Source organism: Hippopotamus amphibius, chromosome 1, assembly GCF_030028045.1.
Source record: "Hippopotamus amphibius kiboko isolate mHipAmp2 chromosome 1, mHipAmp2.hap2, whole genome shotgun sequence".
Taxonomy (NCBI): domain Eukaryota; kingdom Metazoa; phylum Chordata; class Mammalia; order Artiodactyla; family Hippopotamidae; genus Hippopotamus; species Hippopotamus amphibius.
The window spans coordinates 5,542,557-5,567,112 of record NC_080186.1 but is presented as its reverse complement, the minus strand read 5'-3'; the positions used below and the strand labels follow the sequence as shown (position 1 = coordinate 5,567,112).

Here is a 24,556-nt window from a genome sequence, read left to right as displayed (position 1 = left end):
ATATATACAATGGAATATTACTCAGCTATAAAAAGGAATGAAATGGAGCTATATATAATGAGGTGGATAGACCTAGAGTCTGTCATACAGAGTGAAGTCAGAAAGAGAAAGACAAATATTGTACACTAACTCACATATACGGAATCTAAAAATGGTACTGATGAACTCAGTGACATGACAAGAACAAGGACGCAGATGAAGAGAATGGACTGGAGAACTCGAGGTTTGGGGGGGCGGGGGGTGAAGGGGAAGCTGAGACCAAGTGAGAGAGTAGCACAGACATATATACACTACCAACTGTAAAACAGACAGCCAGTGGGAAGTTGCTGTATAACAAAGGGAGTTCAACTCAAGGATGGATGATGCCTTAGAGGACTGGGATGGGGAGGGTGGGAGGGAGTCGAGGGAGGGAGAGAATACGGGGATATGTATATAAATACAGATGATTGACCTTGGTGTACCTCAAAAATTGGTACAAGAGTGTAATGCAATAATATTCCAATAAAAAAAAGTAATAAAAACATGGTGTAGAACAATAAAAAAAAATCATATACCTGATAAGGGTCTAGTTTCTAGAGTATATAAAGAACTCTTGCAATTCAAAAATGAAAAGAGAAATAAAGCAATTTTAAAATGAAAATAAATAAATAAATAAATAAATAAACGGAGTCAGGAGGATATCCTGCGTGTTTCTGCAGAACAAAGTCTCAACCTCAGTTGCAGTACAGTTACTCGTCCAGGCCATCAGTCTCGAGCCTCAGTGCAAAACCCTTCATTTTAAGAAGGGGACGCACATTTACTTTCTCGCTTGTGTGTTGAAAGTCGGCGTCACTTACATACTCAGCTTCTGGGGATGCACAGGACCTGGGCCTGTCCTCTTGCAGCAGGTCGAGCTGGAGCGGGGAGCTGCTCCTTGAGTTCCTGAGGGGGTGCCCTTCACTCTGTGTCCCCCACTTTCCCTCGCCGCCCCTTTGCCTGATGGCTGAAGATGGTGTGCCTGGGTTTGGAGCCACTGCTGATACCAAGCGGGTATTTCAGAAAAGACTGCGGCTCCCCAGAATGGAATTGGGGAGGATGGTGGTGACAAGAGAGGACAGATAAGGAGGTCAGGCAGGAGGATGTTCGTAAAAATATCTAAGTAAGCAGAGGGCAGAGCTGGGAAAGACTGCAAGCCACTGGGGAAAGGCGGCTTGGGCAGACTCTGCAGTGCAGTTACTGAGGCTGCGTGTTCTCTTTCCAGGGAGGTCACGGTGGGGAGGGGAAGGGCTGGGACCAGGCAAGAGGCCTGGCTGGGAACCACCACTGCAGCTGGGAGTGACAGGCTGGAGGCGTGAGGTGAGGAGGTGGAGGAAGGGCACCAGGGCTGTCCCTCCTGGGCCTCTCCTCTGAGGTGGGGACAGGAGTCATCCTTAGTGCTCTTGCTGTCCGACCACACAAGCCGCTTCTTACGCTTCTGCTTCCCCTTCTTGCAACCAGTGGATCGGGTCGGCTTGGAAGCAGAATGTCCTGAAGGATAAAGAGGGAGGTGCGTTACGGGAAACTAACCCAGAACGGAAGAGAAGGACGTTGTTGATAGGTGACTGTAAGAAGATTACAAGGAATAAACATTGGCCAATGGTAACCATGGCCACTACAGGGGTAACAAAAAACAGCTCTAAGAAGACAAACAAGATCCTGAATAAAGGCTGTTGCTTTAAAATAAACTTATTTCAGCACCTCTTTATCAGTTTCTTACAAGCAAAACTCCTATACTTCACTCTGTATCTGCCAGTACTCACGTATGACTTATAAATTTGACTATGTTGATAAATGGAATATATTTTTAAAAATTTAACTACCTTGAACATATGAATATTTAGCTTTGCTTCTGCTTTCTTGCTGAAGATAGGAGCGGTAGGGTGATGATAGAATCTTTTCCCGGAATTTATCTACGTAACTCTGTTCTTCCCTCTGTGTGCGGGCTGACAGCACAGCCTTTGTGAGCCCTATGTGTTTAAACCCTTCTGAGGCCAGTGGAGCTGGGTGTGTGCTGAGGGTCCAGGGCTCACAGGCCAGGATGAGATACTCTGCTGGAGTCAACTCTGCTGAGGTGGAAGAAGACAGGTTTAATTTTACTTCCTACCAATTATTTTGCATTTATTTACTTCCACTAATTTAACTGTCTTTCAATAAATCTTTACAACCATTTTAACAGCTGGAGCATAAAACCTTCATCAATCTAGCATATAAATTTTTAATTTTTCTGCTTTTCTTTATATTCTTTGTACACTTTTATATATATTTTACAGAGTTGTGTATACATTTTACAGAGTTGTAATACTCAATTATGCATACTTATTTATTTAAATCTTGCTTTCATTGTAAATACTTTTCTATCTTCCTGAATTCTTCAAAAAAATTATCTTTGGATTTATTATTTTTAACATGTAATGTAGCCACATGGCTCAAAAGCAGCATGTATTAGACATTTAGTAGCTTCTCCCCATCCCTGTCCACTATCTGCCTAGTTCTCATTTATTCTCCCCACAGAAAACCATTTCTTTTATTTCATTATATATCTGTCTACTTTCTTGACACATCTATAAAGAGGCATGAATACAGATATTTACATTTTTACCTAAAAGGCATATAATCTTGTATACTAGCCTGCAACGTGTTTTTTCATTTAACAATATCCCTTTTATCAGTACATCACACAGGATGCGTATATGACTGTGTAGTAAAGTAGGCATCTGTAGATGCATGTTGAGTTGCTCTTCTTCCAGGTATAAAAGGTTTTATGGTGCACCCTGGTGGGTTCCCCCAGCATCCATTCCACCTCTCCCCCTGCTGTGTGGCACTGAGGTGTGGGGTGGGCTTGGCCCCATTCCACTTTCAGAAACGGGCTCTTATTAGTCTAAGTCAACACAGTGGACAGAGGACTTCGGATTCTGGCCAAGATGGAGGAACAGGGACTAGAATGACCTTCCCGCCTGAAACAACCAGGAAAGGACTAAATATATGAAACCATAAGTTTCAAGACACTGAACATCAGGTAACAAAGGAGAGTGACTCCTCAGGAAAACAAGGTGAGCCCCAGGCCTGCCCAGCTTACTGCCTTGAGCATTTCTGAGGAGCAAGGTGGGGAAACCAGAGCTGAAGGTCTGGGGAGACCACTGTAGCTGGAGTTTTCAGGAAGGAGTGGAGAGGACAGCTGCACAGGGAGGCCTCCAGACAGCTGCAGAGAACCCCAGAGTCCTCACCAGCACACTCATGTGAGGAAGAAAATCACCTGAAAGGATCAGACCGAAGCTCACACCAGGTGGAGAACAGGGTGCATTCCCGTCAGCCAGACTAGAAAATCTCATAAACCACAGGCACTGGGTAGAACACTCTGAAGGGTCTTGCCTCAGTAGCAGAGAAGAATTAGGCCTACCCTGCACACTGCTCTGGTCCTGCCTAACCAATTTTAAAAGCAAAGCCTGAAAAGACCAATCTGTGCCCACATAGCTTAACTGGGTCCCAGAATAAAGCCCAACGATGTTTATAGGAACACAGAAATATTCAGCACCCATTCACAGTATGTGGCATCCAATCAAAGGCTACTAGGCATGTAAAGAAGCAGAAAACACAACTCACAATAAGGAGGAAAATAAATCAAGCAAAACCAACCCTGGGCTGGCAGAGATGTTAGAACTGGCAGATAGAACATTAATAGTTATTATACCATATTCCATGCAGCCACAGGGAAGGTTAAATATGTTCTATAAAGACATGGAAGATATATTTAAAAGCCCCAAACAGAACTTCTCGAAATGAAAACTATTAATATGTGAGATGGAAAATATACTGCATGAAAACAACAACAGATTAGATATTGCAATAGAAAGTACTAGTGAACCTGAAGACACAGCAATAGAGACTGTCCCAAAACGAAACAAAGACCTAAAAAAGTGAAAAAGACTTAGATGAACAGAGCATCAGTGGACTGTGAGACATCGTCAAGCAACCTAGATACATAAAACTTGACTCCCAGGAAAAGAGGAAACAGAAAAAATATTTTTAAAATAAGGGAAAATTTTTTTCCCCAAACCTACAAACCCAGGAAGCTCAATGAACTCCAAGTACAAAAAAACACAAATAACACTACACTGTGGAGCATTACAATCAAATTTTTGAAATCAATGATGAGGGAAAAAATCTTACAAGCAGCCAGAGAGAAGCAGAGCAAACAATACAGATGACAGCAGACTTTCTGTCAGAAGTAATGCAAATGAGAAGACAGTGGAGCAGCATCTTTAAGGTACTCAAAGATAAACACTGTCAACACAGAATTTTACGCTCTTAAAATGTCTTTAAAACATGAAGGTGAAATAAAGACATTTTCAGACATACAAGAATGGAAAGAATTCATCACCAGTAGACCCATACTACGAGACATAGTAAAGGAACCCCCTCAGGCAGAAGGAGAATGATACCAGATGAATCTACATAAAAGAATGAAAAGCACTGGCAGAGATAACTACAGGGACAAACATTTAAACATCTTTGAAAGACAATAACTATGTAAGTAAGAGTAACAATAATACAGCATGGAATTTCTAACACAGGTAGAAATATATGCCAATAGACAAAGGCAAAATGGGGAAAACAGAAGTATAGTATTTTAAGGTTTTTATACTGTACATTAAGTGGTATAATATCTCTAGAAGGTAGACTATTAAAAATTAAATATACACATCATAAACTCTAAAGCAACCACTAAAATAAAGCCCACTTTAAACACCAAGACATATATAGGTTAAAAGTAAAAGGGTGGAAAAAGGTATGACATGCTAACATTAATGAAAAAAAAAAAGCTAGAGTGAATATATTAACATAAGACAAAGTACATTTTAGAGCAAAGAATAGACAAGGGATAAATAAGAGCGTTTCAAAACAGTAAAAGGATCAGTTCATCAAAAGGACATAATGATTCTAAATACTTATGCACAAAATAAGAGAGTTTCAAAATGCAGGAAGCAAAAACTGATAAAACGGCGAGGAAAAATAGACAAACCCCCAATTACGGCCAGAGATGTCAACACTCCTGAGGCAGAACAAGTATTCAGAAAACTGGTCAGGATAGAGAAGACTTGAACAAGATTATCAAACAACCTGACCTAGTTTATACCCTGATAGAATATTCAACTCAACAGAGCCAGAATAAATACCCTTTTCAGGTGTGTACAGAACATTTATCAAGATAGACCATATTACAGGCCATAAAGCAAGTCTCAATAAATTGAAAAGAATTCAAGTTTTGTATTTTCTCTTACCACAATGGGATTAAATTAGAATCAATAACATAAAGAGGTCTGGAAAATCCCCAAATATGTGCTTACTAAATAATATGTAATTACATATATATACTAAATAATATTATGATATATATAGATATATATGATAATATAAGTGATTTCAAAGAAGATATCAAAAGGGATATCAGGCAGTATGAAAATGAAACAAAATACATCAAAATGTTTGAAATGCAGCTAACAGTAAAAGAAAAATTTATACTGAACTCCACTAGGGAAGAAAAATGTCTGAAATCAATGACTTCAGCTTGCATCTTAAGAAACTGGAAAAACAAGAGCAAGGTAAAACAAAAGTAAGCAGAAAAAAGGAAATAATAAAGATTAGAGTAGAAATCTGTGAAGCAGAAAACAGAAAAATAATAATTAGAGAAAATCAATGAAATTAAAAGCTGGTTCTTTGCAAAGACGAATAAAAACGATCAAACTCTAGCACGACTGATCAGGAAAAAAAGAGAAGCTATAAGTTACCAATTTCAGAAATGATAGAGGAAATATCACTAGAGATCCTACTAATATCAAAATAAGGGAACATTATAAACAACTTTTTCCAATAAACTTGACAACTTGGACAAAACTGACCGATTCCTTGAGAGATACACACTAACAAAGATCACTTGACACGAGGTAGAAAACCTGAATAGCCCCATATGTATTTTAAAAATTGAATTTGTATTTAAAAAATTGAATTTGTAGTTAAAAACTTCTCCACTGAGAAAACTCCAAGCCCAGATGGCTTTACTGGTGAGTTTGAGCAAACATTTAAGAAGAAATAATACCAATTCTACATAAAGTCTCCTAGAAAATTGATGAGGACAAAACACTTCCCAACTCATGCTATGAGGCCAGGATTATTCTGATAGTAAAACCAGACAAAGTCATCATAATGAAAACAAAAAAAAGTGACAGACAAATAGCTCTCATAAACATAGATCTTGAAATTCTTCTGAAAATTTTAGCAAAATGAATCCAATATATAAAAATGGAAAATACATCATGACCAAGTGGGGTGTATCCCAGGAATACAAAGATAATTTAACATTTAAAATTGAAGAAGACACAAATACATGGGAGGATATTTCATGCTCATGGATTGGAAGAATTAATATTGTTAAAATGTCCATGCTACCCAAAGCAATATACAGATTCGATGCAATCTCTACCAAAATTCCAATAGCATTTTTCACAGAAATAGAACAATCCAAAAATTTGTATGGAACCATGAAAGACCCTGAACAGCCAGAGCAATCTTGAGAAAGAACAACAAAAGTGGAGGTATGATGGTTCCTGATTTCAAACTACATTATAAAGCTGTGTAATTAAAACAGTATGGTACTAGGGCTTCTGGCACAGTGGTTAAGAATCCACCTGCCAATACAGGGGACATGGGTTCAATCCCTGCTCCAGGAAGATCCCACATGCCACAGAGCAACTAAGCCCACGTGCCACAACTATTGAGCCCGTGTGCTGCAATTACTGAAGCCCATATGCCTAGAGCCTGTGCTCCACAATGAGAAGCCACCACAAAGAGGAGCCCATGCACCACAACAAAGAGTAGCCCCCACTCCACGCAACTAGAGAAAGCCCACGTGCATCAATGAAGACCCAACACAGCCAATAAATAAATAAATAAATAAATAAATAAATAATTGAAGGCTTACTATTACGTAAGAGGTACCATTCCAGGTGCCTTACATGTGTCAAGAGTTGATTGGCAAACGACATAACTAAGAAATACAGCCCAAAATATGAAACCCAATTAAATGTGATGGTATTTCCAAAGATACTTTAACTGAATTTGAGAAAAAAGTATTTATAATTGCTAAGTACATGCTAAGTAAATGGCATTAATGACTTGTTTTCTCACAGCGGTGAATTTAACGTTGAGTGTATTTTCAAGTAGAAGGTACCAGGGTACCTGACTCTGGTGGTGGGATGTGAACAAGGGTGCTGCTGTAGCTGCACTGGCTCACGTCCGGGCTCAGAGTCTGTGGAGCTCCTCCTTCAGCAGCTGTGCACCACCTGTTAGTTGGCATTTCTGATGTAGGTACGGCTGGGATCTGAGAAACAGCTGGTGATGTAAGAGCAACTGACACGAAAAGAAAAATTCCCAACAGGAAATTCATTATCAAAGACCCAAACAGTTTACACACATTTGTAACTGATAAGTTAAAACCTACTGGCTGTAAAGAGGCAATGTGAAACCAGGATTCTTTGTGATTACAATGAAATAATTAAAGGCAAAAGATTTAAAAGAAACAGAGAGGGGTGGCTTTGTAATAACTCTCTTGATCTAACTATGAAAGGCATTTCTGTCACCTTGCGGTGCTTGGACATCATCTGCTCTGTGGCTTTGTCTGTCTTTCTCCAAGGATGAGGAAGCTGTATTTGTACAGGAGATACACTTTCTATTCAAAGCTGGAATGCTGTAGCTCTTCAGGTACCCGCAACAAGGTAATCCGGTCACATATTCCTACCTGCCCCCAACTTTGCCACCTCCCACCTTTCTGCTTTCCTCACACCACCTCTGTCTGGGGTATTTCACTTTCTTCTTGGGTAAAGTCTTCCCTGATCATCCTGGACTGCATCACGGGGTTGTTACATCTCCTGCATTATGGTCTTGAACTGATTGTCAAGTCTAATTTTTACGAGCATTGGTCTTGTCTTCTCAACTATATTCAAAGAAGGGATGTGTCTTCTCATTTTCTACATCCCCCAAAATGTTCAATTTAATAAGAGTTGTAGGTAATAGATATCTACTGATTTATAGTGAAAAAAATCAAGACAACAGCTGTTAAAAATGATATAAAGGCTCCACAGTGACAATGCATGCTTCTGGAAAAATTAACGTTATCAAAACTTGTGTCTCACACCTGATAACACTATCAATGCAGTTTATTTGCTGATAGGATGGGCTGTGCTGATCCTCTCTCGAATCCTTACAAGACTCAGTGTACATGCTCTTATCTTTCAATGTCTGGAAGGAAGAAAAGGCCTTCTGGTCATCTGAAAGAGAATGAAAGGATCTTCAATTAAAAATATCATATACTTGAAAATATGTACTTATTCAGCAAAATTAAATAGTACTTTGGGATATATACATAGTACTTTAGGACATATACAGTCAATATTATGTAGCTATGAAAAATGGGCTTAGATCTACATGTACTGATACAGAAAGATATTACATAGAACAATGACATGAATAATTACATTTGTATCTTTAAAAAAAAAAAAGAAATGAAGCAAATGTTTCAGGCAAAGATTATCAAGGAGTAAAACCACAGGTAAAAGGCTGACAGGGAGCTTTACGACGTTACTACCTGTACAACTGACGGATCTTGGCATCACTAATGGTGGGGACTGACACAGGGTACTTCTTATGTGCTGCGATGGAAAGTGCACAGCACTGCCCATGTTGAACTGGTGCCCCACAGAGGTGGTATCACCTACAATGACAGAATTGTCCTTCATCTGTGCACACCAACCTGGTAGCCACTAACACCACACCCAGCGACTAAGTATTTGAAGTGTGGCTAGAGCAAATGAGGGACTTTTTAAATTGTACATTTTATTTATTTGTAATTAATTTGAATTTAAATTGCCAAATGTGGCTACCATATCAGATAGCAGAGGTACAGAGAGAGGAAAAAAGACCTCAGGCTGGAGCACTGAAGAACCTGAACTTTCTGTAGAGAAGAATAAGCCAGTAAAGGAGACTCATCCAGAAACAGAGCAAGCCTGCAATGTCTGGTGTCATGGAAACCAAGAAGGGAAACTATTCCAAGGAAGGAGAGTAAATAATTATGTAAATACTGTTGAGAGGTTGAGTGAGAGGCACCAGCTACTCTTCATATTGCTAATAAAGGTTTGTTTAGCTGCTTGGAAGAGGCTTCTCTATTTTCAGAGGGACTTATGGAAAAATGACCGCTTAACTTGCACTCATTAATTTTACTTCTAATTTTTTAAAAATTTTAAACTTGGGAGGGTTACAGAGGGTTATAAAGATGGCATAGAGTTCCCACATACTCTTCACTGGGCTTCCACTAACGTCGCATCTCACATAACCACGGTAAAATGAACGACACTAGGAAATTAACAGTGGCATGCTGAGCTACACTTCGTTTGGATTTCACCTGTTTTCCCACTAAGTGTCACTTTTCTGGTCCAGAGGCCCATCCAGGATGTCACACTGAATTTAGTTGTCAACTGTTTCCTTAGTCTTGACTTGTCTTCCATGATCCTGACACTTTTGAAGAGTATGGGGCAGGAATGTTTTAGAAATGCCCCTCCATTCACGTTTCTCTGGTGTTTTCTTATGATTAGATTGAGGTCATGCATCTTGGAGAAAACTGCCACAGAGGTGCCATGCATGGTGGCGATATATTTTAAAATTGATATGTTAACCTCGATCATTGGTTAAGGTGGTGCCTGCCAGGTTTCTCTTATGTAAATTTACTATTTTACTTTCATCTGTTGTTTGCGCAACACTGTGAATATACTTAATGCAGCCAAACTGTACATTTAAAAGCAGTAAATTATATATATAAAACCACAATTAAAAAAAAAACCTCTCATCTAATTTTAGCACTCATTGAAGGACAGTCCCTGCAACAGTTACTATTGTGCAGTTCTTTTTTCTCTGAGTTTTATTGAAATATAATTGACATACAGCAGTGTGTAAGTTTAAGATGTACAGCATTAACGACTACTGTGGCATTCTAATAGCAATTCTCTATTTTCCTTACTCCTGCATTTATTAATCAAGCTTTTTCTATTAGGAAGAGTTTCCCTTCTCTCCTTTCCCTTTTATTTACTTATCCAATCATTTATCAGCAGCGGCTCCTGGATACTCATTTGCTGTGTTAGAATCCAATACTATCATCATTTATTCGGCTGCTCCAGTGGTTCCAGTTTTGGCCATTAGGTGCTCTTTCAAGTTGTCTCCTGTGTCCTCTGGACACGCCACCTTCCCCCTTCTTTCTTGAGCACTTCCTTACTTCCTGGCTCTGGTTTCTTTTGTTGGAAAAACATACATAGAAACCAAGACCTGGGCGTTGGGTGTGCTCATTGCTACATGTCTCTCCTTGCAGGTCCCCTTAATGGACAAAACATACACATATCTGTGTGTGTATCAACCCTTGTCTGTCCACCCATCCATCCATCCGTTAAACAAAAGGCCATGAGTTCATGCTGATACCTGTAACTGCAATCCAGCACTGGAGTTCACTCTAGGATGCCCTCTGCTCATTTGTAATGTGCTTCTCCAATAGTGAGGACTCTCACCCAGAATGTGTTTGCCTGCCTGCTCAATTCTACTCTGCATATAAGGTAGCTTCAGAATTGCTAGCCCGCACTCTGGGAAGAAACCAGTTTCCTGATTACAGTGTTTGTGTACATTTATGTTTTGGATTTAGTGCTAGGGTATCCAGTTAAGACACTGATTTCCAAAGCTACTCAGCAACTTTCTTTCCCACTCCCTTCAGTATGTTTACCGTTTGTAACAGTTAGGTTCACCTGTCACAGCCTACATGTCACCTTGGGTTCCTTCTACGTGCTGGGGTGGGATGAGGTACCGCAGATCTATGAGTTTTAACAAATGCACAGCCAGCTGTGTATCCACTACCAGAGTTTATCCATGGATGCACTTAGGTTGTTTCCATATCTTGGTTATTATGATAATTCTCCAATGAACATAGGGTGCATGTATCTTCTCAAATGAGTGTTTTCATTTTCTTCAGATATATACTCATGAATGGGACTGCTGGATAATATGGTAGTTCCATTTTTAATTTTTTTGAGGAAACTCTGTACTTCTTTCCCCAGTGGCTGCACCAATTCACATTCCCACCAACAGTGTAAAAGGGTCCCTTTTCCGCCACGTCCTCACCAACACTTGCTATTTCTTGTCCTTTGATGATGGCCGTTCTGACAGGTGTGAGGTGATACCTCTTTGTGGTTTCCATTTGCTGCCGTCCGCACCTATCACTGTGGATCTGTTTATTTCTCCTTCAAGTTTTTATCAGTTTTTGCTTCATGTATTTTGAAGCTCTGATGTTAGATGCATAAACAGGACTGTTCTATGTTTCCAGAGAATCAACCCCCTTGTCTTTATGCAATACCCCTCTGAACCTTTGTTCTAAAGTCTACTGTGTCTGACCTCAGTATAGCTTTCCAGCTTTCCTTTGATTCCTGTTGGCATGGCCTATTTTTTTAAATAAATTTATTTATTTATTGGCTGCATTGGGTCTTCGTTGCTGCACACAGGCTTTCTCTAGTTGTGGTGAGTGGGGGCTACTCTTTGCTGTAGTGCGGTGGCTTCTCTTGTTGCAGAGAACAGGCTCTAGGCACGCAGGCTTCAGTAGTTGTGGAGCATAGGCTCATTAGTTGTGGCCCATGGGCTTAGTTGCTCCATGGCATGTGGGATCTTCCTGGCCCAGGGCTTGAACCCATGTACCCTGCATTGGCAGGTGGATGCTTAACCACTGCATTCCCAGGGAAGCCAGCATATCTTTTCTAACCTTTTACTTTTTTTTTCTAATTTTTAAAAATCTCTCTATATATACATATTTTATAAATTTATTTTTATTTATTTTATTTATTGGCTGTGTTGGGTCTTTGCTGTTGCACACAGGCTTTCTCTAGTTTCAGCAAGTGGAGGCTACTCTTCGTTGAGGTGCAGGGGCTTCTCATTGCAGTGGCTTCTCTTGTTGCAGAGCACAGGCTCTAGGCACGTGGGCTTCAGTAGTTGTGGCCTGTGGGCTTAATAGTTGTGGCTTGCAGGCTCCAGAGCACAGGCTCAGTAGTTGTGGCACACGAGCTTAGTTGCTCCATGGCATGTGGGATCTTCCCGGACCAGGGCTTGAACCTGTGTCCCCTGCAATTGACAGGTGGATTCTTAACCACTGCGCCACCAGGGAAGTCCCTAACCTTTACTTTTAACCCATGTTTTTAATTTTCATAACATGTAGCTGCATCTTGTTTTTACGTCCCATTTGACAACGTCAAAGTCTTTTCACTGGTATACTGAGATCATTCACATTTAATGTGATTGATATATTTGGAGCTGTTTTCCATGTGTTCCATCTGGGTTTTTTTTTTTTGGTTTGTTTCTTTTTTCCTCCTTTTTTGCCTCATTTTGAATTGTCTTTTAAATTACATTTTATCACCTCTACTAACATTATACTTCTTTAAAAACTTTTTCTAATAATTGTCCTAAAGTTTACTATATATCTTTAAGGAATCAGTTTCTATCTCAAATAATACAATATGGAAGGAATTTACACCAGTATATTCCTAATATCTCACTCCCATCCTTTGTAGCATTTTTACATACGTTGTAAATGCAGAATACTAATTTTGCTTTAGTTATCTTTTAAAGCAGGGGTCCCCAACCTCCAGTACCAGTCCAAGGCCTGTTAGGAACTGGGCCGCACAGCAGGAGGTGAGTGGCAGGCAAGCGAGCAGAGCTTCATCTGCTGCTCCCCATCGCTCCCCATCACTCACAATACCCCCTGAACCATATCCCAACCCCCACCCCCCATTCCATGGAAAAACTGTCTTCCATGAAACTGGTCCCTGGTGCCAAAAAGGTTGGGGACTGCTGTTTTAAAGTAATTAAAACAAATATAGAATAAAACTTATTTTATCTTCATTTATTCCACTTTCAGTCTCTTCATTTCTCTGCGTGGATCCAGGTTTGATGTCCGACATCATGTTCCTTCTACCTTTATGAAGTCCCTCAGGATTCTTACAGAACAGACCTGCTGGCAATACACTCCTGTAGTTTCTGTTTGAGAAAAATCTTTGTATCTTCTTCCTTTGTATTTCTGAAAGATACTTTCGACTACAATTCTGCATTGATGGTTTTTTCCTTTGAAGATGTTACTCTGTTGTCTTCTAATGTTCATGGTTTCTGAAGAAATGTCGCCTGTAATTCTTATTCTTATTTTTGTTTCTCTCTAATCTATCTTTTTTCCTCTGGTGGCCTTCAATTTTTATTTGGTTTTATTTTAGTTTGAATATGATACGCCCAAGTGTGGTGTTTTAATTTGTTTTTTTTTTTTCTTCTTCTTCTTTTCTCTCTCTCTTTTTGTATTTACGCTACTTGATGTTCTCTGAATCTGGAAAGTCTCAGCCACTATGTTAAGTATTCTTCCGGGGATTCCAATTACTCGTATGTTAGATATTGAACCTTGTCCCCAAGTTCTTAATAGGCCCTATCCTGTACACTCCTTTCTCTTCATGTTTCACCTGTGTAATTTCTATTTACCCACCTTCAAGTTTCCTGATTCTCTTCTTGGTTGGGTGCCCACCAAAGGCACATATTCACCTCCAGCAATTCTAACATTTCCTCTTGATCCTTTCTTTCATGCTCCATCTCTACACTGTGATTACTTACGTGGTTTTACATGTCACCTACTTTGTCCATTAGTCTTTAATGTATTTGTTATACAGAATTATTTCCAACATTTGGGTCATATCTGACTCTTGTTCTGATGACTGTTTTGTCTCTTAGGAGGTTTTTTCCCTTGCTTTTCACGTGCTTCATTATTTGTTGAAAACTGAACACATCATATACGATAGTAGGGACTGGGGCACACCTTTCCTTCCATCAGGTCTGTGTTCATATTAATCTAATTAAGCTTTAGGCCGGGTCTCAGGTTTGTTGTTGCTATGGTTTCACTCAACGTATAACAGCTTTCAGATCCCCCTTGTGACACTTCGTGCTTCAGGTGGCAGCTGGTTTCCTGAGAGCTCTTTTTCCAACATCTGCTCCACTTCCAGGCTCTGGTCTCCCCTTGGCACTGTGCCTCAGAGAAGGCCGGTCTCTTGTAGGTGACTTGAATCAGTCAGTCACGTATCCAGCACTTATCTCACTTCTCCCTGTAAACACGTGCCTCTCCTCAGCTTTTAGGCCTTTCTTCAGGAAAGAACACGAACCTACTGTTTGTCCAGCTTTTTTCCTTGTAAGTTTGGAATGATGCTCTTTCCAGCTCTCCCTGAGCGGAACGCAAAGCACTCTTGCTCTGTGTTAGCTCCTTGTGTGCAGCACCTTCTCTCCCCTGGGTTGTGCATCACTGCACAGTGGAACATTCAGCTTCCCTCATTTCCCCAATTACTTCTCTAGCAGCTGGCATCAGTATGTACAGCTGATGGAGGGACTTTACATCTCTTTGTGGTTCCTTGCCCTTCCATAATAAGTTAACAATTTTCCCTTCTTATTCTATTTTAAAGCATAGCCTGCCTTTATAAGGAAGGTAAACATACATATTAAAACCTTGTGTTCTTGTGTGCGCCAGCAACCTGTATGTAACAAAATATGTATACAATAACGATTTATTATTTTCCTTTTCATTGGTATATATCTCTACTTAATTTCTAATATTTAAATTATAACATTTTCTATCTTTAAGTTGCATTTTTGTTTCTCTTGAGTAAAGAGTAAAAAATTTTTTTGACTAGCTCTTTACACTTGTATGTCTTAAACTGTTAATAAAAACAAGATGCCCAAATAACATTAGTTCTCCAAAGGTATTCCAAACGGCAACAGATCTTCCTTCTCCCCCAAAGTTGCACCTTATGTGTATTAATCAAACACAGCACATATCTGGTAAGAAAATTTCAGTTTCTAAAACAGCAGTATAAGTACACAGAGTTAGGTATAGCTTAAATTTTATAAAATGGTGAATGATGGCATACGGATGTCTGCTTAAATATACAGCCTTCAAAACAACAGTACTGATGGTATTACTAGACCGATGGTAGGTGTTAAGAAACTGAATGAAGCAGGAGGTTAGAAAGAATTTCTACCCTGAGAAGAAATTCCAGAGGTTAGGATGGAAAATCTGGGCACTAACATGAGGTTGCAGGGCAAGGCAGCAGAAGGTAGTACTGATTAGAGCAGACAATGGAGAAAACATCTAGAAATTTTAGATTTAAAATCTCCCCAAAGAATGTTCTCGGCCAGGACATGGGATAATGATAAACAGCAAGGATATTTAAGATAAATTCTTTTGTGGATGAGATCTGATGGCTTCAAGGGGCCAAGAAAGTTCTCAGTTCTATCTTGTGTCCTTACATCTACAGCAAAAGAAAACAAACAGAATGTGAAACCTCCTGCCAAGGTGAAGAGAAAGCCCAAAAGACTAAAGGACAGCGCTTATTGTATCTGAGGGCATCCGACAGGCTTCCAGTGACACCACCTGTAGCAGCAGCAGTTTGATATTTTTGTTGTGGAAATCATCTCAAGTCCTGAAAAATACAGCTACTATTACTATTATTATTGACTTTAGAGAAGAAATTTCACCCTACTGTGTAAAACACCCACATTTGACAATGGCAGAGACCATCAATAACATTTACGTGGCCAAAATCTGTAATGACTTCCAAAATTATATTAATATTCAGGGAGAAAAATTAAGAGAAAGTTAGCTAAATTAAGCAGTTAATTTGATCTCTGTATCATAAAACTCTCTATATACAGAAGTATATCGTGCTCGTAGGTTAGCTCCTCAAAATAATGCCAACTCTCATGACTGATCCAATTCCTCTGGGGAGCTCCCAACCTCGTAATTTGAGAAAAGTAAACATATAATCATGAAAAAGGAGCTGTATTAGTTAAATATGTACAGATTTTATATGTCAAAAAAGAAAAAGGCCAAGTTTTTCATTCAATTTAGGTCACAAACATTCTCCATTTGTTTGCAATGACAGGAAGAGGTTATCATTTTAATATACTTTATTATCTGAAATATATTCTGAAATTAACTCTTGGTTTATAGATAGATATAGACATAGATATAGATGTGGGGGGAATCTATGAGTTTGTTGGAATGACCAGAAATGTCCATTCTTTAGTAGAAGTATACTTTAACTCAGGGGTCCCCAATCTTTTTTGGCACCAGGGACTGTTTTCGTGGAAGACAATTTTCCCAAGGACCGGGGGGTGGGGGATGGATTTGGGATGATTCAAGCGCATTACATTTACTGTGCACTTTATTTCTATTATTATGACATCGGCTCCACCTCAGAGCATCAGGCATTAGATCCCGGGGGTTGGGGACCCCTGCTTTAACTACATTCTAATACCACTTAGCTTTCAGGATAGGATTTGCTGCTGCCACTGTTATTATTATTATTACTGTTACTTTTGTCATCTGGGCTCCTAAACCTGAACAGCAGCAGTCCAGGGTCGTCGTTTCGTAAGGGTGGCACCTGGGGGTGGGGGGGTGGGGCTGTCCTGCTGACTCACCACCAGGCTGTCCATTGCGGGTCCCCACCACTTGCTTATTTGGTGATGTGGCCCTTGACTTGATGCAGAGCTGCTGACCGAGATTCTTGATTTTGTTTACACGGGCATAGACCTGCTGCAAAGTCAACTTAGGGAAAAGAATGATAAACAATATTTCAAAGATGATAGAAATGTTCATTAAAAGATACATAAACAAAATACATTTAACATTTGGGTCTCTGAAGACAGAATGACTGAAAGCAAAGTAATAGCATTAATTCTGTCTCCCGCTGTGCCACAGCGCACGAGCACCAACGAAGCTCTATAGCAATCTAATTTGCACAACATGGTAATTTTTAGAAAGCACACAATTAATCCAAATATCACCTTCTAAAGCTGATATTTTCTTTTTACAGATACTTTTCCAAACCAAAATGGATCAGAATGTCTATTACCAGATCAGGTCTTCAAGTCAAGAGCATCTACTAAGAAGCCACGGGACTTCCCTGGTGGTCCAGTGGTTAAGAAGCCGCCTGCCAATGAACCCGTGTCAATGCAGGGCACACGGGTTCAATCCCTGGTCTGGGAAGATCCCATACGCTGTGGAGCAACTAAGCCCATGCACCACAACTACTGAGGCTGGTGTGCTCTGGAGCCTACGAGCCACAGTGAAAGATCCCGAGTGTCGCAACTAAGACCCGATGCAGACAAATAAATAAATAAATGAATAAAAAAAAAAAAAAAAGAAGCCACATGTGTGGAGGTACAGAACCAGCACCAACATATTACGGGTAATGACACAGGAGGAAAAGGACAGGAGCTGGGAGGCACACGTGTGCTCGCTCACCGGCGCCTTTCGCACCTCCTCCATGTGGCACCCGCTGGACACACTGGAGGATGCGATGCTGAGGGGATGCTCCTGCGACCCGCTGCTCCCCAGGCTCCCGCAGCCACTGGACGTGCTCCCGTGAACGGGCTGTGAGAGAGGGGGCCCATCGCAGCCCTGCGTGATGCGCAGAGAGACGCAGCACTACCTACCTCTGCTCTGAGTGTACCTACAGTCATCACCAAATTAAGGTTAAAATTTCTGAAATCCTAAATGAGGTGTATGAAGCATGATGGTGAGATGAAAGACACTCCTCTCTCATCTTGGTAATTCTCAAGAGCAGAGCCTACTCTTCTAAGTCTAGGTGGGTATTTCTAGAACAACAAATTTTTAAAAAACCACAGTAAATAAATAAAAAAAAAAACAGGAAAATAAACTCTAGCTCTTTATGCTGAGTTTGGAATAGGCAGAACAAATTAAATGTCACCATACTTTTCCCCAAGAACCTCACAGAGATACGCTGTGAACCCTAGAAATTTTATGAAAGACGTTTTGAACACTACTGGCTAACAATTTTAGTGACACCATCAGTAAATACTTGACAAATGTACTGGTGGACTACTTTCTACTTGACTCACTAGTAGAAATCATTTTGGTTTTTGTTTTCAACAGGCAGTTTTTCCTACTTTTGCTTCATAATGACTAGAGATACTGAGACCTGCAACTCCTCCCCCCACCTTTAAAACTGTAATTATTTTAAAAAATAGTGAGGCCAAAACACTGGCAGCATTTGGAGTATAAGAAGGATTCTCTCACTTAGAAACAGCTTCTCTGTCTTACCGCTTCCTACGACTCAGTTTGTCGTCTTAAATTGGATTCTTACAAAAATGTCCTGTGTATTTAACACTGATAAAGGAAAACAAGATAAATGAAATTTAATTTTAAAAACAAAAAGAGGAAGACAAAAACTTCCGGAAAGTACAGGGTAAGCATTTCTCTCCTCTCAGTTTATTTCTGTGAAGTGACTCTACTAAGACTGAATGTTAAAGACAATTATGGGAATTTTGTGTTTGATTTTTAAAATCCCTCACTTCACCTGTAAGAGAAGTTTGCAGATTTGTTCTTGTAATTCTGTTATGTCTTTGTCATTACCATTCATCTTTTTTATTCTGTCATTACCGTTCATCTTTTTTATTCTGGCGGCAAAAACATCATTTAGTGGACTCCTACAAAATGTCAAGTGAAAGACTGAGTCAGCCGATTTAATTCATTCACAATGAAGGCTAAAGTTATTTTCAGCAGAATATTCAAACAATAAAACTATGCTTTTACAAACCCATTCTTTGACTCCACATATAAAAAATATGAAGCTCAAATTCTATTCATGGAGGTAGAGAAAATTCTAGGAAACAAATGAGGCAGCAACAGTCTTCTGTAGTTTCTCTGTAGCTGTAATCGGTCTACAACCGTTTCAGCACTGTATCTGTATAAATTTAAAATCAGTGACAGGTAACCCCCTTAGCTACTAAAATATCTTCAACTACTGGTCTCAAAATTTAACATAAGCTGAGTAACCTACTGGTTCTGAGAAATTTTAAGATCTTAAGTTTGGCAAACAGCATTTAATGCTTAATGCACCTGATCACTTAAGCTACGTAATAAAGATGATTCTGCAGCCCGCCACCGTGGTGAACACGTGGTTGCCACAATATCTTCAGTCTTATTTTACTCACATTCTAGAGCATTTGAAATCTACTACCTGAACATAGGTAGCAAAGGCAGACACGCAGACAGAAAGAGCAAGAAAGAGAAGGGACTGACGTTCACGTAGGACCCTCTATGTGACAGGCAGTGTCCTCATTTTATAAGATATATCAAGAATAAGTGACATATTCTAAACCCTTATGATGTGATCAGTGCTGGCCCAGTTGCTGTACCAAGTACCCCCTCCCTTCCCGGAGCCGGACCCTGCTCGGTCCCCCGCTGTTGGGTCTGACAGGTGCTCATGAGGCCCAGAGTCCAGCTCCAGGCCGCATGCTCTTGGCCACCACACGGTCCAGCCTCTGGGCACCTGGGTCTCAACAGCGCTGTTAACATCGAACGTGTAGTGGGTCGGACACGTCACCTCCTCAGTCTCAGGACCCTGTGAGGCAGGAATCACCTGACAGCAGAGGTGAAGAAACCTGCCCTGTTCCCGTGGCCGCAAGGCCGGGCTGCGTCTGAAGCCACAGGCCTGACCCCAGGGCTGGGCTCCCACTCCTGCCCCTGCCCCGCGTCCTGCACGTTGTGTCTCACGCCTCAGACACGCGGCTCCACTCCCTGAACCTGAAACACTTCCCCAAAGACAGACACTCCCAGCAGCACCAAGACCAGACCCTGGAAGCACCGAGCCCGGCCCGGCGATGACGCGGGACACAGACGGCCCGCTGAACCTGGACACGCAGCCCAACACTCGCAGGTCTTACGTGCCCCTGCTGTCCTCTGTCCCCCTCCACCCCCCACCACGAAGCTCTGGGCGTCAGGCTCCTCCATCTGTTCCATTCGCTTCTCTGACTACATCAACGAAGGGTCACTCAGGGCTAAAGTACACCCGATCTGTCTTATAAATACATCCCGTGTGCTATAAGCCTGAATGTCTTCCAGAGGCGTTTGGGTTGCTTTTCAAGTGCAATTCTGAGTGCAACTACAACGTTCTGCTTTGCGCTATGAGATGTGGATATTCGCAGGGGTGACCCTTCCTACAAAATGGAGTTGTACCTTTAATCACCAAGTATATAACTCAGAGGAATCGTGGGCGGGACCTCCCTAGCAGTCCAGTGGTCAGGACTCCAGGGGCACGGGTTCCATTGCTGGTCGGGGAATGAAGGTCCTGCAAGCTGCGCAGTGCGGCCAGAAAAAAAAAAAAAGATTCTTCTGTAGGCAACAGAGACACCGCCTTTATCAAATGGTGTTGGCTGTGGTGTACATCAGGAAACTGGCGGAGGCGTAAGGAAGGAAATTTGGTTTTCGCCTCCACTTTGCAACTTCCTCCCTCAGTGATCGCTGTGAAAGTGACTCTGTTTCACAGAATGTGGATTTTTTTTTTCTTTAAAATCAGAGATAACAGCACCTAGCCTCCCTTCCCACAGAGCTGCTGGTAAGGGTGCAGAAAAATACAGTTAGGGTCCCTCGCTAAACACTCTCACAGTCCCCTTTCCACTTCGACCGTCACACTTTCCAAAACCCCACTCGTACGTCACAGCGCCAGTGCTGTTCTCTGTTCTCCCAGCCGTGGTGGGCTACGCGGGGGCAGAGAGAACGTCTGTTCTGTCCACGACCTCATCCTCGGGGTCGAGCACAATGCCTGACTCAGCAGGTGCGTCATAAATACTGCAGGAATAAACGCATTAATTTTACAAATGTAATAGATAATTACTATTTTATGAGAGAAATTAATATCTACTAGGCTCTAAATTCTTTCCCTCACATAATCCCGGATCTTCAAATGCAAGTGTTGGTGTAATTTTAAACAACTGAATACACTGTGAGTACTAATATGTCACTTTATTCCATAAATATATATATATATATATATATATATATATATATATATATTTTATTTGGTTGCACCAGGCCTTAGTTGTGGCAGGTGGGCTCCTTAGTTGTGGCACGTGGGATCTAGTTCCCTGACCAGGGGTTGAACCCAGGCCCCCTGCATTGGGAGTGCAGAGTCTTATCCACTGCACCACCAGGGAAGTTCTTATTCCATATATTTTTAATCAAAGAACTGAAAGGACGGCTTGGGGAATCCAGGGCATGCCTCTAGTGCTGATGGGGAGGTAATCGGACCAGCTGACAGACACCAGATGGAGTCTCATCAGAGGAACTGTACTTGCTCTAGGGTTTCCTATACTCATCCTAAGCAACCATCTGATTTTTAAAAATATTTATTTATCTATTTGGCTGTGCCAGGTCTTCTTTGCAGCACGCAGGGTATTTAGTTGTGGCATGCAGGCTCCTTTAGTTACAGCATGTGGGATCTAGTTCCCTGACCAGGGGTTGAACCCAACCGCCCTGCAGTGGGAGCACAGAGTCTTAACCACCGGACCACCAGAAAAGTCCCCAACCATTTGATTTTATTTCCATTTCCCAAAAGGTCTCCCCATTGGGGAAAAAAGTTCTTTCTGACCAGCATGAATAGCACCTCCTTCCAGGCATATTTGTTATCTTAATTATCCAGTTAGTTTTCTACCACAAATCAGTCCCATGAATCAGGGTGGCAGGGAGCCCGATTCTCCCATTAAAGCTGCAAGCCTGCTCTGCTCAGAGCCCGAATGCGGGAGCAACCTGAGGCCTATCTCACATGGCCAAGCGTCACTCTATCACAATATTAACATGTGATAAAATAGTCTTATGGGGAGATCTACTGTTCTCAGTTTTACGCTTCTGTGTACAAAGTTGTATAACAAAATACAAAAGACAGAATTTCTCAATCTCAGCATAATATTGTTAAGTATAATTTCTGTTAAGGATAATTTCCACTCTTAAAGAGAGACATCAAAAGGAAACTTATGGGCCAGTTGAGAAACCTACAGGTCAGTTTAAATGGACCACGAGGTCCAAGGACAAGCAGTATCTCAGGCTATAAGAAGCATGGTCCAGGTTGTTCTGGATACGTTTTGCAAGGCTGTCATAGAGACAGTCAGGCAGACTTGAGTCAGCCAGGCAGGCAGGAGAATAAACATGGAAATATCTAATTATTAAAAATAAAGACAACAAAATTGACATAAGTGGAATCTGACAACAGAAGGCTGACATAAAAGTTTTACATACTCTCTAAAGAGAAACTTAAAATTCAGAAAATGAAACAAAACAAAAAAAAACCCTCACCCCAAATCTCACCATTCACACATAACCAAAACTTATATCTTATTTCCTTCTAACCTTCTTTTTCCTAGTTCATAGTGTTTGTTTTAAACATAATTGTAATCATATCATATAACAAATTCTGCAAGCTGCTTTTCATATCATCTAATTTATCAATTTCCCATGTTATATACTCTCTTTAAAAATTTTTATTGGACCAATATATAATACCATGTCAAACAAGTATTTCAGAATTTACTTAACGAAGACATTTAAGCTACTACGATTAAATAACATTGCAAAATCTGCTCTTTTTTATAAAGCTTTCTGTATTTAGACTTATTTCTTTAGAATACTCCCATAAGGGAGTCATTAGACCAAGGAGGTAGAAATATTGGAAGGCTCTTAATATAAAGGCCAAACTGTCTTCCAGAAGCACTGAAAAAAACCTGTCCTTTGTTTAGTTCACGTGCCGACTGATTCAAAGGGGAATCAATGGGCCAAAGAACATTATTTGAAAAGGATTTTTTAGGAAACATGAAAACCGACTGACTTACATTCGCACTTTATGGCGACCGATGACAAAAGAAAGCTTTCGCTCCACAGGTTCACAAAGCTGGACCAGCTGGAATGCACTATGATGTAATCCCCATTTTGAGTACAAAATCTAACGGGCGAATGTTCAAAGGGAGGGTGGCCTGCGTACTTCAAGACTATGTAAAATAATCAGACAAAATTAGAATTTATTTAACACAGATATTTATTACAAATGTCTTTTTTTTTAAGGCATTTACTTGTAAATGTTTTAGAATGTCAAAATAGAAAAAAAATGTTTCCGCAGTTTCAATACATTGCTTTTCTGGTTAAAGGTGATGCTCTAATGATTAGAGCTTGACGATGCTCTAGTGAGAAATGAAATGAAAAATTTAAAAAGCTGAATGAAAAAAATAATGTCCTCCCATAAGGAAGTAGGTCCTCGCCTTTTTGGTGTATGGCGACCATCAGCGAACGGTGTTCCGGGTGCAGGTGTGTCAGGATGGATGTTCCGATCAGATCCTGAGGTGGGTAACCCAGCAAAGGCACTGCTCTGGGCACAGACACAGCACGGGCAGCACGTCATACACACCAAGTAACTGTTACACCTTGTAGCAGGGGTCCCCAGCAGCCGGTACTGGTCCGTGGTGGGCGAGCGAGCAAAGCTTCATCTGCCGCTCCCCATCACTCACATTACAGCCTGAACCCGTCCCCCGCCTCCACTCCCGTCCGTGGAAAAACTGTCTTCCACAAAACCAGTCCCTGGTGCCAAAAACGTTGGGGAGCGCTGCCTCACATACTTTCAAAAATACTTTTCAACTAAACTCTAAATATGAGAAAAGGTTTGCAAAACACGTTCACTACAGCGTTTACACAGGCAACAAACGACCCGAGTGCCTATGTTGTGGGGAAACAGTCACACAATCTAAGGAGTGTTGGTCATCTGACCCATTGCATCAAAATCACCTGTGAAACTTCCGAAAACCAGATCTGTGGGCTCACCTCAAGCTTACTACATCAGAACTCCTGGGGTAAGACTAAGAGTCTACATGGCTAATAAGTTCCTCAGAGGCCTCTGATGCCCTCCATTTCACTGCCTTTTAAAAAGTCTACAAAGATCACATTATAACATAGAAAAATGCTTATGATGTGAGATGAATAAAGCAGGCTAAAAATTTACACAGAATAATTAAAATTATGCAAAAATAGTGTCTCCCAAAAGGTAATATCAAATAGACAACCAGTCACAAAGACATGTGTAGGATAAAGGTGCATAGGAAAATTCTGATGGACAGACACTCAAGATGACTTAAAAAAAACTGACTCCATACACATTTTCTATGTGTACAAATTCACAAATACTTTCTAATGCAATAAGCTTAAGCTATTTTCAGAATATCTTTAGCTAAATGTTCTTACTTTCTACAGATTATATTATACAAAGTATCTCACTAATTACTATTTAGTTTCAGGATAACTAAATGGTAAAAAATGGGTAACAAACCCATTTGCAGATGTTAAAAACTTTTTTTTTTAAAGCTTTCATTTTTTTGGCCACACCACGAAGCTTTTGGACTCTAGCTCCCTGACCAGGGATTGAACCCGGGCACTCCACAGCAAAAGCACCGAGTCCTAAGCACTGGACCGCCGGGGGAATTCCCTGGATGTTAAAATTTTTTACAAACCAAAATTAATACCTACCAGAACTGTGCCGGGTTTTTTGACATTTTCGCTTTATGCTTATCTGTAGTACAGTGCATTGCTTCTCGGATTTTCAGATTTTAC

At 40.7% G+C, this 24,556-nt stretch overlaps 1 protein-coding gene across 1 annotated transcript in view; it reads right to left on the bottom strand.

Annotated features, from left to right (window-relative positions):
- PER3 (period circadian regulator 3) overlaps positions 1-24,556 on the bottom strand; it is a 59,956-nt gene that overhangs the window by 22,225 nt on the left and 13,175 nt on the right. Inside the window, 12 exon segments of the mRNA XM_057746508.1 lie at positions 837-1,024; positions 1,027-1,506; positions 1,839-2,081; positions 7,252-7,422; positions 7,653-7,778; positions 8,208-8,339; positions 16,588-16,714; positions 17,414-17,542; positions 18,489-18,618; positions 22,795-22,837; positions 22,840-22,950; positions 23,218-23,324. Coding sequence (XP_057602491.1) covers positions 837-1,024; positions 1,027-1,506; positions 1,839-2,081; positions 7,252-7,422; positions 7,653-7,778; positions 8,208-8,339; positions 16,588-16,714; positions 17,414-17,542; positions 18,489-18,618; positions 22,795-22,837; positions 22,840-22,950; positions 23,218-23,324 — 1,987 coding nt within the window.